General features: G+C 36.2%; 1 protein-coding gene across 1 annotated transcript; it reads left to right on the forward strand.

The window, feature by feature from the left end:
- Positions 1-444: 444 nt before the first annotated feature.
- LOC150085387 (fatty acid desaturase 6-like) lies at positions 445-15,345 on the forward strand. Its single transcript, XM_090373194.1, has 2 exons — positions 445-513; positions 14,210-15,345. The coding sequence occupies exon 2, from the start codon at positions 14,215-14,217 to the stop codon at positions 15,277-15,279; it is 1,065 nt and encodes a 354-aa protein (XP_090229320.1). The 5' UTR covers positions 445-513; positions 14,210-14,214; the 3' UTR covers positions 15,280-15,345.
- The last annotated feature ends 2,697 nt before the right edge of the window (positions 15,346-18,042 follow it).

Genomic DNA, 18,042 nt, shown 5'->3' on the forward strand with positions numbered 1-18,042 from the left:
ACTAGTCAATCCCTAACATGGCGATAATCACATGCCAATCTGATCTATATAATGTATGATTTCTTCTTGGTAGTATCACTTTCTAATCTCCAAACGCTATTATTTTTAAATTAGTAGAAAATTTCATACTGTTCATTGCTACTAACTTAATTCGGTTCATATATGAAAATTTAATTTACATTGTTTCTTTTTGTCATTTAACCATTAAACCTTCGAAACCACGCACATCAGCTGAAGGTAATATAGCGGTATATTTCAAATCGATATTTATAAGATGTTTCTCTCTCCTCTTCATAGATGGCACTACTTTCCTTTCCATTTCTTTCCGGCTTTTTTTTTTTTTTTTTTCGTGTCCAGTTAAATGTACCAAAGTACATGTACTTGAAATGAGAAATTATTATTTTTGTTGAATGACGTTCCGTCAGGAGGAAGCAATCTTATGTACATGCACGTGTGTGATTCTTTATACTGCAGTGGAAGAACAGTGGCGCATAGGGGCCCGGTGCTTTAGAGGTAAGCTGCTATTTACTGAGCGATGAAATAAGTCTCACTGTGTGCTTTACATGTGGTATCCTTTTCAGTCAGTTTTAATGCAGTGACATCGGATATTATCTGGTTAAAAATAACTGCATAAGAAAGCTTATGTAAATGTAATCGTTACTATGACAAAATGTGAAAATATGCATATATACATGTAATTAAGATCTTTAAGGTCAATATAACTTAAGAATTAAATGATGAATTATATACAATTATATTTTACAAATATATTTTATATAGTAATAAATAATTCACACACAATCAATTTTTTTTTATGTATTGATGATTTGGTCTTGAATTTCCGTAGGTTTCTTTTTTTTTTTCTCCCTTCTTTCTTTTTTAACGTAGTGTTCGTGTTAATTTTGATTTGCATTTTATATTAATATATTTGTCCTGTTGTGGATGTTGTTTTGTATTCTGTTTAGAAACTAACCGTTGGTAATTATCAAATTATGTAAAGCAAAGAGGGATGATTTGGTAAAATATTATGATTCGTTTTGGGGTAAGTGGAAAGATCGCACGAATACGATTACTTAAGGCTTTCATAAAAAAAAAAATAATATGAAAAGAATGTAGAGGAATTCAAACTGTTACGAGGATTACTAGAGGAAGGGCTCCTCTAGTATTCTATTGCTTTCCTAAATACAGTAAACTCTTTAATTATTTAAAATTCAGCACATTTTACAAAAAAAAAAAAAAATCAACATTTTACAATCCAGAAAGTAATGGTTAGGTTATGTTTTTCGATTATGAAATCTGGCACTCCTATCAGCATTGACATTTTTCTTTCAGAATTTGTGCAAAAAAGGTAATATTTTGCAGAAAAAATCTTGAACTTTCATCTGTTTTTGCAGTAAGCATAATTTAAACAGCATAGATAATGAAATTCTCGCAGTAGAATAAATGGAGGCTTTAGTGTCAAACAACGTTAACTACAAAATCAGTTTGTAGTTGATGTTTTTGTAATTAACCAAAATAAGCCATTTAACATTTTCTTAGTTTACCGAAAATGTACTTACAGCCTAAGATAACTTGTAAAGTACTACAGAGATAGTTCTGTGATGACATACATTGTTATTTGTATAAAGTAAAACTAAGTAATTTATCGCAAAACCAAAATACAATTTTGTAGTTAACGTTGTTTGACATTAAATCCTCGAAATGGCCTCACCAAGAGGTTAACTAGCCATTAGTTTAAAAGTTGAGACACCGCTATTACAGCCTGTTTCAGGGCTAACTAGTTTCTCAGCATATAGCAGATAGACCATTTGTAAGGAAGGTTTTCGATGGAATATACCATGCGGTATGCGAAATCAGATCTTCAAAGTTGTAAAGTAGCTAAAACTACTACAGTACTAAAACTCGTGTCTGTTTTGTCTGAGTGTTGTCACTAGAGACCACCTGCTATTTCATTTTCTGAAATGATATTAGTTTACTGGTAATACGAGGAATGGTAAATGATAGCAACCGAGGTATGCTGCTTTATCAAGATCTGATTAAATTGCGCAGGTGATCTGAAAATGACAGCTCATGGTTCTGTTAGTGATTATCCCGTTGTATAAGGCAATGGCAAAGACACATCGTAAGTACCACATACAGGTCTGGAAGCCCCATTTTAGGAAAGATATACAATAGATCTCATAGAACGTGTGCAGAGAAGAACAACAAAATTAGGCATTGCGAGGAGACCTGATTGAAGTGTTTAAGGTTAAATGGATTGAGTAAACTAACTTATGATGCTTTCTTACTCTTTCTCGGAAAACACACAAAGGGACATAAACTTTAAAAAGGATGGCTCAGGATAGATGTGCGAAAATTTGTTTTCAGTTAGAAAGAAATTGATTGTTGAAACAAAGTTCCATCAGTTTTTGTGGATGTGAACACTTTGAATAAATTTAAAGAAGACAAAATACTAGAGTGGTTGGACTGATAATGTGTGTAGATTTTTTTTTTTTTTTTTTTTTTTGTTTTTGCGGATGACGTATAAGCACGCTTCTTCCATTATTTGCTGCTACTGATACTGGGGCTATTTACTATATAAAGAAAAAAATCTATGTTGGAAAGACCTCAGTTTAGCTGAAAAGCCTCTCAACTATACATTAATACCTCAATCAAGAGTATGCATAAATGCCTCAATCAAGAGTATGCATAAATACCTCAATCAAGAGTATTCATAAATACCTCAATCAAGTCTACATGGGGACTTGATTCAGTTATTCAAGGCTTTGAAAGTTTCTGTAAATTAAATAATGCAATATATTTTTTCTTTCGGCATCATAAATTAGGGAATGATAGTTTTAAATTATAAGAGAATTCTCTTTAATCAAATGGTCATTAACTGTTGGAACAAATTCACACCTAATCGTTTAGGAACAGAGGGCTTATATAAATTTTTGAAGATACCCAAATGAATGAAACCAGATGATTTTTTTCTTCTTTTTTAAAGGCTCCCGCTGAATAATCCTGGCTTACTTGCAGAAATTTGCTTATAGTAATGCTAATACAGTATTTATCTTCATTATTTGTGTAACCCCACAAATATTTTATATAAAGAGAATGGTGAACATGAAACTATCCTTGATTCAGCGTTAAAACGATCGCTTTCGCTAACCAGAACCACGAGATACAGCAATATCGTACCATGTCTGAATCCGCGATATAGGTCTTACATCCTCTAAAGTACATATAATGATTTCAGAGATGATGTTCTTGTACAACTTGTCTGAATTTATGCTGGTGTTGCAGGAATAATTTTCATTTTCATGACCGATAATACCTTCTAAAGTTAAAGAATGCCTTCAAAGGCAAATAATTGCAAACTTGCTTTGGTTAACACAATCCACTGAAGTCCCAGAAAGTATATTGGCTGTTGTGGATAACCGAGTATCGCACTTCATTTCCACCTTCCGCAAAATGTCTAGTGAAATACTTCACTACAAAAATAAAATATTTTTTAGTTATAGTTCTGTTTTTCCATAAATTTTGAATGCTTATATTAACAAATGGATTATGTTAAATCTGCAGAGGGCCTAATTTCATACAAGAACCATATGTAGCTGTTCTAAGAGGGCGAATCGAAATAAAATAAGATTCTAATTGTATAGATTTAAAATACGAGCCGCCATGGGTGTAAATTTGAGACTGGTATTAATGATACAGAAGTGGAAATTCATGGTATTAGAAAGTGGCAGTTGCAATTTGCGTACTTTTATTTATTTATTTTTTTATTTTTGAAATTTTCTTGTCTAAAATAATTAAAAAGAAAGGCAATTTATTAAATTAGAATAAAATTTTTAAAAAAATTCGGGAAACAATACATTTATCTGAACTTATAATTTATTTTTAAAATGTGCCTACAAATCTAAATTAATTATTATAAAAGCAAATATGTTATTACTACATTTTTTTTTTTCTTTCTGTTCAAAAAATAACTGCTTGGCTTGTGAGGTTTTTCCAAAGTGTCTGGTGTACAATAGGTACAATGTGAAAGGTTACGACGGAAAGACGAGGCGTGGCAGTAAAGTTCCCCGACTGGCGCAGTAAAAAGAACACAAAGCGAAGGAGCCCAGAAATGGTTTTATTTTTATCCAACGTATTGAATTTTATCCAACTGATTGAATGCACTTATTACACCGTTCTAAGTACATTCAATCAGTGGTGATTACGTTAGATAAAAATTGAATGCGCTTATTACACCATTCTAATACGACTGAAGAGCAACCACAGCTTGCTGCTGGCCATCTTGGCTCTCAAACCATGCTCCCGTGCATGGTCCTATCTTTTCCCCCCTCTCCCCCGGCAGGGGGATGGGAGAGACGGTATTTTCTGCCCCCTCCCCTCCTTGTCACCCCTCTCTTCGCCTGGTGGGGCATGGGCCTGCCCCACTGATTATCTGGGATCGCCTTCTCTATCGTCGCCATATTTCTGTCTTTTCCCCCCAGCCTTCTGTCTCCTCCCCCACTCTACCTAATAAGCTAGCGTATACCCCACATAAAAAAAATTTCAGCGGTTATGTTTTTTTTTTTTATTTTTTGCTGTGTTCTCAACATCCTGGAATCTCTTTTCCCTTTTCCCTTGAGGGCAGTTTGAACCTTAGGAAAGAGGAAGAAGTAAGTAGGTGCTATATCGGAAGAGTAAGGTGGATGGTTGATCAGTACAATACCATGTTTCTTCAGAAATGTGTTCACAAAAGTGCAGAATGGGCGGGACACTATTGTGCAAAACTATTATGTTAGGGTTCCCTGGAAAGTTAATTCAACTACCTATGTGTATTGTGACTGTAAATTGCGTGTGTTCTCTGGTCGATTTACCTGTCTTGCTGGACGAAAAACTCCGTTATTCCGGGGGTTAAAATACCTTGCTATCTGCGCCTGAGACCGACTAACTTAGCCACGGAGTGAAAAAAGCCCATAAAAGTTCCTCTCGTCGGCATTATCGTACAGCAAGAACCGGCCGCTTTCTCTCGAAATTGCGGCAATACTTGTGAAATGCGCTTCAATAGTCTTTGATAAACCTGTACTCAGACGCAACATTGACTCTCTTCCTTTCACTTACAAATTACTTATGAATCTAATGAAACTTTTTGGGCCTTGGTGATGACTTTGAAGTCCACTGCATGCTCTGACGCTTCATCTCTGGATCGAATTGAAATTCCGAACAAGCATCTCGAGTGACAATACAGTCGAGGAAATTAGGATTGTCTTCACAAGTCTGGATGAGGTCTTCGCATGATGCTTCTGCTCATCTGTGAGGCTTACCTAGAAAACAACCTAAACCATAAGATAAATTCAGAACTATTGCAATAATTAAAATTCAAATATTTACGTTTCTGAACCATTTGAATTGCCCTTAATATGAATAATTAACCTTCGTTATACAAAATTCGATTTATACAAGCAGTTTTAGAGCAGCCGATAAATGTAGTAGAAAACTGGAACAGTTCCAATGTTCTCCAAGGCGACACCCCGTGATAGAATAAATTAACACTCATTAAAACTTTCTGCAAAGTTATATCAAAACGAATTTCCTGTAAGTCTGTTTTATTTGATATTAGATCAGGTATATATAGTCTGTCCCTTGGTGAAAACTGTAATTACTTGGTTATGAAATCTTTCAGTCGAATCCCAGTACAGTACTTATAATCTATAAATAAAAGTTCAGATGAGCTTTGGACTGCTGAATTTCATTGTCCCCTTCCCTTTTATGTAGATTCCAATAAAATATGTGATGCTGTTCCGCATGAATGATTTCTGGCATTGTGGAATGGGGAGGGGAGTTACTGTTATGGATAAAGGGATGGTTTAGTGGCAGGAGACAGACAGTGGTTATTAATGGACATTACTCTTCATGAAGTAATATGAGTAGGTCCCCCAGGGTTCTGTGTTACGCCGCTTACTTTTTTTAAGTATTTATTGATGATACTGAGGTAGGTATTTCAAGTTTAATATTAGACTTCCTGATGATGCAAAGGTGGGCGAGGTAGTTAACAACATTAATCAGGATGTACTACTTCAATGAGATCTAGATAAACTAGGTAGATGGACTGAAAAACAGGAGAGATTTTAATCATACAGCCAACCAATACAGACCCAAAAACGTGTATAATTGTTCTAAACGAGAAACTGGATGTCCTGGTGGTTCATGGGCTCTGCACAAGGTTTGCAACCTGCATTCAAATCAGGCACCACTCAATGTCCTTCTACTTAATATCCCTCTACTGTCCGCCCTCTGGACAGTTCGAGGAATCTCTTAACTATCTTGACCATACATTAGACTTTTTAGGCTCAAAGAACATCCTGATCACAGCTGACGTTAATGCGAAGTCTCACTTCTGGCACAGCCCAGTTCCTGATCCCCGAGGACTGCTGCTGGAAGATCTTATCCTCACCAGGAATCTAACCATCCAGAATCTACCAAACCAACTACCTACATATTGCAGTTCAATAGGACAGTCAAATATTGATGTAACCATTACTATCAATGATCTCCGAACACACATACAGAACTGGAGAACCATCCCAGACTGGACCCTTAGTGACCACAGGGTTATATATTTCCACATTACTAATAACCAACCGCCAGTCCCTCTCCATGAACAACAGCCTGGCTTTGTGCGATTCTCCATGAAAAAGGTAGATTGGGCAACATTTGAAGAATCCATTAAACATGACTTTCCAGATTCAGATTCCTCCCATCTCACAGCTGGTAGAAACCATCCAAATCGCCATAACCAAGGCATCTTACAGGTCGGCAAGTAAGAAGAAAGTTTGCACCAGACCCTGTGCTTGGTGGACAACAGAACTGACCAGTCTAAGGAGAGATGTCCACAGAGTGCGAAAACAATATCAGACCCACAGAGACTGGCCAGCTCCTGATGTCACCCGGCTCTATAGAGACTACATAAATAAGAAAAATACATATACCAGGGAAATAGCAAAAAGAAAGAAAGAGACCTGGTCCAACTTTGTAAATTAATCAGGTAAAACGAATCCATGGGGATTACTATACAAGTTAGCACGAGACAAGACTCTCGCAACTGACGTCTTTGGAACAATCAAATCTGGTCAGCAGGAATCCTCAAACTGGGCTGACTCAATCAACGCGATTCTCAACAAACTCTTTCCTGATGATAACCCCCTGGAAGACCTTCCAGAACACAGTACAATCAGAAGAGACAATGAAAAATACCAAACGTCAGTGCAAACTGACCCATTCGCAAAACTGGAACTTGAAGCAGTTCTTAAGAAGATTAACATCAAAAAATGCCCAGGACTGGACATGGTGGAATATGCTTTTATCATCACACTACATAAAATTAAACCTGAGCTCCTGCTACTGTTATACAACAAATGTCTCTCTCACTCTTGTTTCCCACAAATCTGGAAGACTGCACTACTCCGTCTCATCGCCAAGCCCAATAAACCAATTACAGAGCCGAGATCCTTCAGACCCATAGCACTTCTGGCCAACATGGGAAACATCCTGGAACGGTTAATAGCTCTGCGCATTACAAATCTGTTTCTTTCTAGGAATCTGATCTCGCCTGCACAATATAGATTTACCCCAGGTAGCTCCTGTGAGGAGGCCTGGTCCTGCATCTGGAGATGTCTAATTACAAATACGAAATGGCCTTGTTCATTGATTTTGAGGGGCCTTCGACAACGTGTGGTGGGAAAGCGCCCTGGAACGTCTGAGATCGGCAGAATGCCCTCACAGTCTCTATTGGCTAATCCGAAACTACTTTTCAGAGCGATCGATCATCGTAAAATCTAAATACCAACAGATCCATAGGCCTGTTTACCGGGGGTGTCCACAGGGGTCAGTACTGGGACCCCCTGGTCTGGAATATGGTGCTTCAAAACTGGCTACACAAATCATTTGAACATACTAAAGTCATTGCATTGCATTTGCCGATGATTTGACTGTCATCATCTCAGGTCATGCAAGATCGGTCCTTGAACTGAGAGCACAGAAAGTCCTTGATAGTCTCACCTCCTGGGTGGAAACCAATAAACTTCAGATTAATCCCACCAAAACAAAGATGATGATTTTCAAAACCAAACTTGACATAAGAAGGGGCCCCCAGGTCAAAATTAATGGTATCCAGCTACCCCTGGTCGTGCAGGCCAGGGTGTTGGGCGTGATCATAGACCACAGGCTTTCATTCCTACCTCACTTACAACAAACACCTTCGTGAAAAAGCCAGGAAGTTTACAGCCTCCATCATTAGAATTTCAAGAAATAAGTGGGGCCTGCTACTTTACTATAAAGTGGTATTCCTTCCCATAGTCTCATTCGCGGCCGAAGCTTGGTTCCACAGAGTGGTAATCGTCAAAATGAAGCTAAAACTCAACTCAATCCAGAGGGCTATGCTACTAGCAACACATCGCATCTGCCGAACGGTGTCCACTGCTGCAATCCAGGTTATTGCTGGGACTCTGCCTTTAGACCTATATGGAATATTTAGAGGATTATGCTTCAGGCTCAAAAAAGGAATACCTACCTCCAAATACCTACCTCCATCATGGATATAGACCTATCGCTGAATGACAATAAAAGGGAAAAAGCTCGATGCTTTAAAGAGCTAATAAATGTCTGGCAAACAAGGTGGGACAATTCAACTGTTGGCACTGTAACCAGAAATTTCCTACCGGATGTCTCCTTTGTGATGTCGAAGAAGGTTAGCTCACGGTTTACAATTAGTCTGGAAACATCGTATCTTATTACTGGGCATGGATCCCTTAACGAAAAACTCCACCGGCTAGGCCTGTTAAACACTGACCTCTGTTTCTGTGGAGCAAAAGAAAATTGGCAACATCTTCTCCACGAATGCGCCTGCTATGAAGACATTAGGAATGAGCTGGGAAATGAAGTCCCATCCTTCAGCATAAATCAAGTTGACCAACTTGTTTTGACCCCATATCACTTGTCTGCACTCCAGGCTTTTTCAGCTGCTGTCTTTGCCAGAAAGAAAGATATGCTTACAACTAATGCGATGGCAACATAACCTCAAGCACCGATCAAAGATCAACCTATTGACCTTTTCAGGAATATTATTATTCTATTTTATTTTTATTTTTTATTTATAATTTTTCCTTTCCTCATCTCTTTTTTTTTCTTTTTTTTTTTCTCCCCTTCTTTTTCTTTTCCCTCTTTTTTTTCTTTCTTTCTTTCTTTTTAATATATATATATTTTTCTTTATTTTATTTTATTTTATTATTATTTTTTTATTATTTATTATTTATTTTCTTTTATTATTATTATTTTATTTATTTATTATTATTTTTTTTTTCCTTTCAAAACCTGCACCACGGGTGAATGTTTTTTTTTTTTTTTTTTGCTGAAGTCCCTCTGGAATGGCCCCCAGAGGATCCTGGCCCACCTGCTGGCAACACCAGGTGGGTCAGAGTCTCTTTTGAGACGTTACGTGATATACTGAGACTGGCCCACCTTCCGTGGTGTGGACGAGTACCCAGAATCATCTGTCCAGGTGACTGATGCTTCTGGGTAGCCAAGCGGCCAGAACAGAACACACACATAATACACAAACTGACGTCACACACATATCTGGCCCATCTGCAGTGATACTGTTCTTCACAGATACGAGGCGGAGTTGAACGAATGTTCCAGGTGCCGCCCTTTACATATACACATGTCCATATGTTAACAGGACAGACTACTTCTACAGGGATGGGATACACTTAAATAGAAAGGGTGTTGCTAGTGTGAGAGTGACCAACACACACACAAGTTACAGTCAAAATCTGGAAAGTGAATTTGGTGATGCTATCGAAATAGTGTTAGGTGGGTCGGCAAACTGCTAGCTTGGGTGGATACACAGACTAATAGATTAACAATAGCCGCAAGCAGAGATAAAAGGTGATTCTTGCACTGCTTCTATTGGAATAAGGTGACGGGAATTTCAAGGACTGCTGGGAGTCATCATGGAACAAGTAAATACATGGGCTGCGTTACAGTAACTAAGAGTAAGAATAGGTGCATGTATACTTGCATGTACACCATTGCTAGGAGCGTCGCAAATAAATTTGATGAATTTGAAGTGCTGGTAAAGACATGAAATGCGCCAATTGTTGGGATATCAGAAACGCGTTGTCACTCAGATATAAGGGATGCCGAATTTGAATATGAAGAGTACAATGCGTACAGGATAGGAGGTGGGGTTATACTTCTGGTTAAGGTATACATAGAAGCTAAGGCAGCGCATCCGGTTAACATGGGTGGCCAATGTAATGTTGAGTTAACTTGGTGTGACATAAGCACTTGGAAAGCAAAAATGAGAGTAGGAGTATGTTATGGACCTAATGACTGATGAGTACAATAAACAGCTGTACAGAGAAATAAAGTGGACCAGTAAATCAGAATGTCTTATAATTGGGGGATTTTCGCTTTCCAGATTTTGACTGGAACTTGTGTGTTGTTCACTCACACACTAGCAAGACTTTTGTGGATTTATTGGATGATTGTTTTGTATAGCAGCTATTCGAGAGGCAACAAGAGGCGGTAATACTCTTTATCAGCAGTGATAAAGAATATTCTTTATCACTGCTGATAAAACTGATTATCAGCAGTGATTATTCATGCATTAAGAATCTGCAAATAAAAACCACTAGGTGGCAGTAATCCCACCAGTGTAGTGATGTGGGATTTACTTAAAGATTTACGTAAAAGTGACTACAGTGGTCTCAGACAGTTCTTAAATTCTATACAGTGGGGCTAACTGATGATGTTCCCATCAGCAAATTCTAAATGGGAAGCATTCAAGGAATTAATGTTGGAAGCTACTAAGCTTTTCATACCAACTAAGAAATACTGTTTAAGGCCTAAATGGATGTCAGTTGAACTAATGAGACTCGTGGCAGAGAAGAAAAATGCATGGGGTGCATATCACTCATCAGGCGACAAAGAAGCCTGTGATAGATATAAGCTCATCTGTAACTGAGTCACAAAGGAGATTAAGAAAGTGAAGGCAGATTACGGGAAATCTTTGGCAAAGAAAGCAAAGAAAAACAGCAAAGACTTCTTTACTTATGTAAATTCTAGAAGGAAGGGGATGAATCAAATTTTTCCACTTAATATCGATGGTCCGACTGTTGATGATCCTGCTAAGGTTGCTGGAAAACCGACTGAGTATTTTCCATCTACATTCACACATGAGGAATTCTTTAGGGAAATGGAGGTCAGAGGTTTATCGAACTCTAACAGAGAGTTAAAGGATTTTGCTATAACTGAGAGGAAAGTGGAAGAGAAATTGTTGAAGTTAAACATAAGACAGGCACATGGGGTGAATAGGACCTTTCTCCAATTATATATTAGGGAGGCAGCAAAAGAAGTAGGCAGACACTTAGCCATAATTATTAGAGTATCTTTGAATTCAGGGAAGGTCTCCGCGGACTAGCAATGTGCAAATGTATCCCCAATTCACAAAGGGGAATCAAAGGACACAGCATGGTAATACTTCAGACAAAGCATGGATTTGTTAAGAGTAAATCGTGCCTGACCAGTTTTATTGGATACTACGATGAGGTCAAAAAGGAATTGGATGCGAAAAATACTTTTGATATCATATACTTGAATTTCAGGAAAGCTTTTCGTACTGTTGCACATAAAAGATTGTTGTACAAATTGGAGCAGTGTGGCATTAAGGGCAAGTTGCTACTGTAGATAAAAGGATGGTTGAGTGGGAGTAGACAGAGAATGGTAATCAATGACACTGCCCTTCGTGGAATAATGTTATTAGTGGTTTCCTCCCATTGTGTTTTGCATATTTATCAGGCTTAATGTCGAAGTTTGCAGATGATACAAAGGTTGGCAGGGTTGTTAATGACAGTATCCTACTGCAACAGGATCTAGAAAAGTTGAGCAGATGGGCTGAGAAGTGGCAACTGACGTTTAACATTGACAAATGCAAAATGCTGCATATGAGTAGCAGTAACTCCAGAGAAACTTGTCAACTGTGTGGTACTACATTCAGGGTAGTGGAGAATGAAAAAGACTGTTGGTAATTGTGTAGTCAGATATGAAGTTTTCTGAGCAGTGCAGACAGGCTGCCAGAGCAGGCCATGATGTCTTGTCAATAATATACAGGAATTTTGCTAGCAGAGATAATAAGGTGATTATCCCATTGTATAAAACAATAGTCAGACGACATCGTGAGTACTGCATACAGATATGAAGGCCTCATTTTAGGAAGAATGTAGAGTTACTAGAACAAATACAGAGAAAGGCAACAAGATTGGTGAGGGGAACAAAGGGGTGCTTTTACCAAGAAAGGCTTAAGTTGTGCAATTTGCAGCATCTGGAGACTAGGCGCCTGTGAAGTGATCTGATTGGGGGAGGGGGGGTTAAGGCTTTAAATGGATTGAGAAAGCTGAATGGGAGGAAGAAGAAGAGGAAGAATCTCAGTGAGCAAGCTGAATGCTCAATGATAGACAGAAAGATAGACGAATGATAGACAGAACGCACACAACGACGATAATTGTATAATGTATAGATAAACAATAGTTGCTGACAAAAAAAAAAAAAAAAAATTAGATAATATAACTACAAAAAATTTAAACACTACATATAAATAAATAAATAGTTTTATATATAAAAAATTATATGGTCGTATATGGCACAATCCTCGCAGTTCCTCAAGTGTCAACCGCTAGAATTGCACGACAAGACAGCAATATAGTGTCTTTTTTTTCTAACATAAAGTACGTGTCGTGGCAAAGTAAATTTAATAAATAGCATTAAGGGAAAGAAAAAAAAAATTAAGACATCTAAAGTAAAAATATATGTAAAAATAAGGGTATAAGAGAGGATATATGGAAAGCCGGCATGTAATTTACGGTTGAGACGACAGAGGAACAAAACCAAAAAAAAAAATAATAAAATAAATAAATAAATAAAACCAATCTGCCAGTACGATTGGTACCCCTGGTCTAACTTCCCGTTGTGGTGCGTTTCCGACTTGCTGATTCCGTGTAGCCAAACAGCCAGCTCACTTCTGGCCATTTCTGCAGAATCCTCTAATTTAAAAGTGAAACGAGGCGGAGATGAACTAACGTTCCAGGTGCCGCCCAAGACAAATGCATACATACATATATGTTTATTTCATTATAAAAAGGTGTCAAGTATCTTTTTAATTTTGTGGTGATCTATAATTGATGTTTACTTAGTACTTCTGTATAAAGAATAAAATTATATACTGTATATATATAATTTGTATTATGAAATGTAATTTTTATAATTATATTATTGTAATATATATATATATATATATATATATATAGAGAGAGAGAGAGAGAATCGGATCTAACAGCAGAAAATTGAGTAGGGGTGCCGCAAAATAAATTAAATTAAATTAGAGGTGCCGTTATTAAAAAAAGGTTGAAAACCACTGTATTAAACAGCATCTGTATTTTATTTAATATATGGTATAATTTATTAGCTTCTCTTGTGAGTAATTGTAAACTATACAGATGCTATTTGGTGCTCCCATCCTTTACAATCCTACCAACCATGACATATTTTATAGAAAAAGTGAAAATTGATATGTTTTATTGACAATTTCAGCCTTTCACATCTTTACTTTACATTTAACAAGTTTATCCTATCTTAAATTAGAAAAGCCTTGAATTCCTATTTCATATCTGTTAATTATATATATTAACAGAGATTTGAAACATACTGTATATATAATTAACAGATTTGAGGACCAGACAGTATTCTCTACTGCGCAGTTCTCAAAGTAAACTGAAGCCATACTCTGTGACTTCTTGTTTCTTTATCTAATACAGAATGCACAGGATAATCTTAATTTGAATTTTAAATTTTAAAATTAATAGGCTTTAACAGCCGGTTTTCAGAAATTATCAAAATTATATGTCTGAAGTTCTGCTTACGCATTGGTGTCACCTACCCTTAGTCGATTGGTCAAAATACAAATTTGTTTATGCTGCGTGTGCTGATCTACGTTACACCACAAAATATGGTCATATTCTTGCGGTCTCTATGTTATACATATTTCCGAACCTTGTATTTTTCCGAACCTTTATTGCAGAAACAAAAAAAATTATTTATATCTCTAGCTTTATACATTAGGCATATAATTTTGATAACCAATTTTACGTTTATTTGACTTGGTTTGTTTTCTATTTTTCAGGCAATATGAACGAATTAAGAAGTCGTAAACAAGATTATGAATCAGAAAATGACGTATCGCATCCGAAACCAAAGGAAGAAAGCAACGAAGCCCAGTATACGGAATTACAAAAGGTTGTAATGAACATTGTTAGACAATATAGCTGGTTCGATATGTATGGTCCAGAATGGCTGCTTACTTTAGCCACTCTCTTCCTGTATCTTTTAGGTTTTATGGTGCTTAGCTTACCAGGCATCATAGCTATATCAGGAGGCCTTATTCTTCAAGCTCTATTCCACGCTGTAGTGTCAGTACGAGGAGGACACAGCGTAGTCCATAAAGCAATATGCAGATCGCCTTTCTGGAACCGCTTTTGGGGTATAATTTTCATGGATATGATTACCAAATTTCCATATCAAGTAACCTTCGAAAACCATGTGAAATTCCACCATGCTTATACGAACGTCGTACCACTTGGAGATTCAAGTACCTGGAGAGTGCCACAGTTATCTGCCACGATTTATATGTTCCTAGCTCCATTTAGTATGCCTTTTCTGGCGCCCTTTGTAGGACTAGTCAACCTTCGAGGCAAGTGGGGACGCACATTTTTGTTTATTGTTATGGCAACTTTTGGCTACATCATAGAATGGTACCTATATATTAACTGGTCGGGGTTCAATCTGTACCAAGCAGTTGCATGTTCATTTGTGAGTCGTTCTTTATACAGCGTGCCCTATTTACACATTAATATTTTCCAACATATAGGTTTACAGTTCTATACGAAAGAAAACTTCCCCCCACGAGTGCGACAAATGGCACAGTCAGTGTTAAATTTAACTCACTGTCGATCTCTGGATTGGCTTTTTGGTGATAGTGTGGTATCATGCCATATCGAACATCACCTGTTCCCCTCGCTCACAAACAGTATGTGTAGAAGAATTCAGTCCACAGTAAAACAATATTTACAGACTCATAATCTTCCGTATCATGAGCGCACATATTGGAATAGGTTGTGGCTTTTTTTCTGTAAATACGATCAATTGATGGTTGAACCCCCGAGTCTGATATCATGTATTGGATTGCAATCTTAAGGTAGTAACGAGTTAGTAGCCTCATTATTTAGTTATCGGTTTTTCTGGGTTGGGTATTGAACTCCAGTTTGATATTATTGGGGGGGAATATATATATATATATATATAATGCAAAAACTGAACCTTAAAATTTAAGCAACTAGACTTAGTTAATCATTACAGTGTATTATTGCGCAAACCAGAACTAAAGTATAGTAATTGTGAATATTATCAACGAAACATTTCTTGTTGATTTAGGGAAATTTATTGATGATTACAGTATACTTAGCTCAGTATAACGTAGCATATCTAGTTCTTTATCTTTCTCTTCCTCTTTCTAAAAGCACAAGTAATAAAGGTAGCAAGAAACTGGGTTAAATATACGAGTATATGCACTTTAAAAGAAAAATAAATACATTGTAGAGTGCATTGAAAGTTTAACCTACAATTTCCTTTGTATAGTTTGATCAGTAGTAAGCTATATTGATCAATAATCGGTTTAGATTAATATTATTAATTAATTAAATCACGCAGATATATCAAAAGTTTCAAATAAATTATTTCATATTAATCAATACCATTGTAGATGTCACTTCAATCGAGCATCAGCTTTTGCTGTATACTATTGAACGTGAACAATTTACGTTTATATAAAATAAATTAAAGTATTCTACTTTATTTGAATTATGAGACCGTTTTTGAGACAATTTTCTAACTGTAGAACTGATGGAACTCGTGCGCAAAATTTAATAACAGGATCAATGTGAATTGTTTGGCATTAATTTAGGTAGATAAATAGTAATAATAGTATTTCACAATACATTTGAATGAACAAAAACAAATTTATCAAATATCCCTTCCTCTTGTAGAGGAATTGATGTTTATTCATAGTGCAATATGCTCATAACGCTGAGTTATACGTGAAAGCTCAGAGCTATCTCTTATTTAAAAAAAAAAAAAAAGAAAAAGTTTTTTCTTCATGCAAACATCTGTATGAAGCATTGCCTAGTGCAGCAGGATTCTCATATTATTGATGTTTTTAACCTTTTCTAAACATAACGCTTAGTAAGCTCTTATTTAATAAGCTTAGTAAGCTCTTATTTAATAAGCTTAGTAAGCTTTTATTTTAAGATATGATCTGGGTATGATACAAGTTCAGTGCGTTAACTATAATACCGCAAACCCTGCGGTGCGGGGGACATAATATAAAATTTAAAACTCTTACCGGGGATCTCTTCCATTTTTACGGAGAGGGAGAAGGGGTACAACTGGATGTTTTCCCACTGTTCGTGCCCAGCAAGGTTTTCACATATTGCAATGTTTATTTAATAATTAAAAAGATTTAGCTCGTAATGTTTAAATCATCACATATTTTATGTTATTATTTATAAATAAACTATAAGAATACACAATAACATTTTTATTTTCTTTTATCACGTATGTGCCTGTGTACATAAAATAATAAAAACAAACTGTATGCACATCACCTAAGTACCTTTTTCTGAGCTTGAGAGAGAGAGAATATTCCAGAAGTAGCACGCAACACGTGCAAGTTAGCAAAAGATGATTATTTAATGAAAGTTTGCGCGTGCTTGTTTGCGCGCGCGCAGATAATAAAACAAAGAGAGAAACAAAATAGTCAAACCAATTGCATTTTACCTAGCATTGGAAGGAAGTTAGTTAAAAATAATTCTTCGGTAGGAATGCCCAAAAAAGGGTGTTGCTTTTGGCATTTGGCCCCAGTTATACACGCACTCATGCGATATCGTAATTTATCAGTTTCCGTGCGATGTTTATGGACACCATTATTCTTTTGTAAGCCATGGCTATCAAGTAAGTTTATAGAGTAAATATCAAATTTATGATGCTTGCTTCCATAATCTGCCTATTCTTGTGATGATCGAAATATATGTGTGATGTATTTAGAATACTTAGTACTGTATTTACAAATGCTAGGATGACTAGTGTAAATATAAATCCCAGAAGTTTCTTTAGGAATTTCATTCAGTATCCAACCTCTGTTTTACGAAAATACCAAGGAAATAAAAACTGACAGAGAACATACGAGAAACAGGACACAGCCGAAACACTGTGACCAGTAAAGCTATCTGAATACTTTATAGATTGACATAGTAATAGAATAGTTTAAATATTTAAATACATTTAAATAGAATCTCTTCAAATGTTTTAAAAGTAATGCAAAGTGTCAACTTTACTAATTATTCTTATTAATTTGACCTAAGCAAATTAACATAGTTTAAACGTCTAAATAATATGTCAGTACTTCAATATAGTTTCCTTAGCCGGGTATACTTCTTCCTTCGAAATCTGAAAACATTTTCCGTTTTCTTTAGTTTGCCAATTGGGAATGTTAAAAGAACTGTATATCCAGTAATACTGAATTTTAACCCTTTCTCCGAAATTTAAAAAAATAATAAATAATAAAATAATAATAGATAAATACCGTATTTTCTCGAATACCCTGTTCACATATTTTTTTCTAAAAAAAAAAAAAAAATGCAATAAAAATGTGATAGCACGGCTTATTCACGAATTCATTCCATATCATGAGATTTCTCCTAAGGCTACAGCGAGCTAATAAAAACTCTGCATTTTTATTAACTTCAGTGTAACAATTTTTATTAATTGCAGGGTTTTATACACCCCATCTTGCTGTGTTATAAAAGTATTTTGTTTGTTTTCTATTTATTGAAACTCTGCTTTGGAAAATTGCGCTGCATAAAAAATTACACCCTCCCTTTGGGAATGATTTTTTTCCCCTTA

This window comes from Mastigoproctus giganteus, chromosome 5 (assembly GCF_048544385.1).
Source record: "Mastigoproctus giganteus isolate SK-2022 chromosome 5, ASM4854438v1, whole genome shotgun sequence".
Lineage (NCBI taxonomy): Eukaryota > Metazoa > Arthropoda > Arachnida > Uropygi > Thelyphonidae > Mastigoproctus > Mastigoproctus giganteus.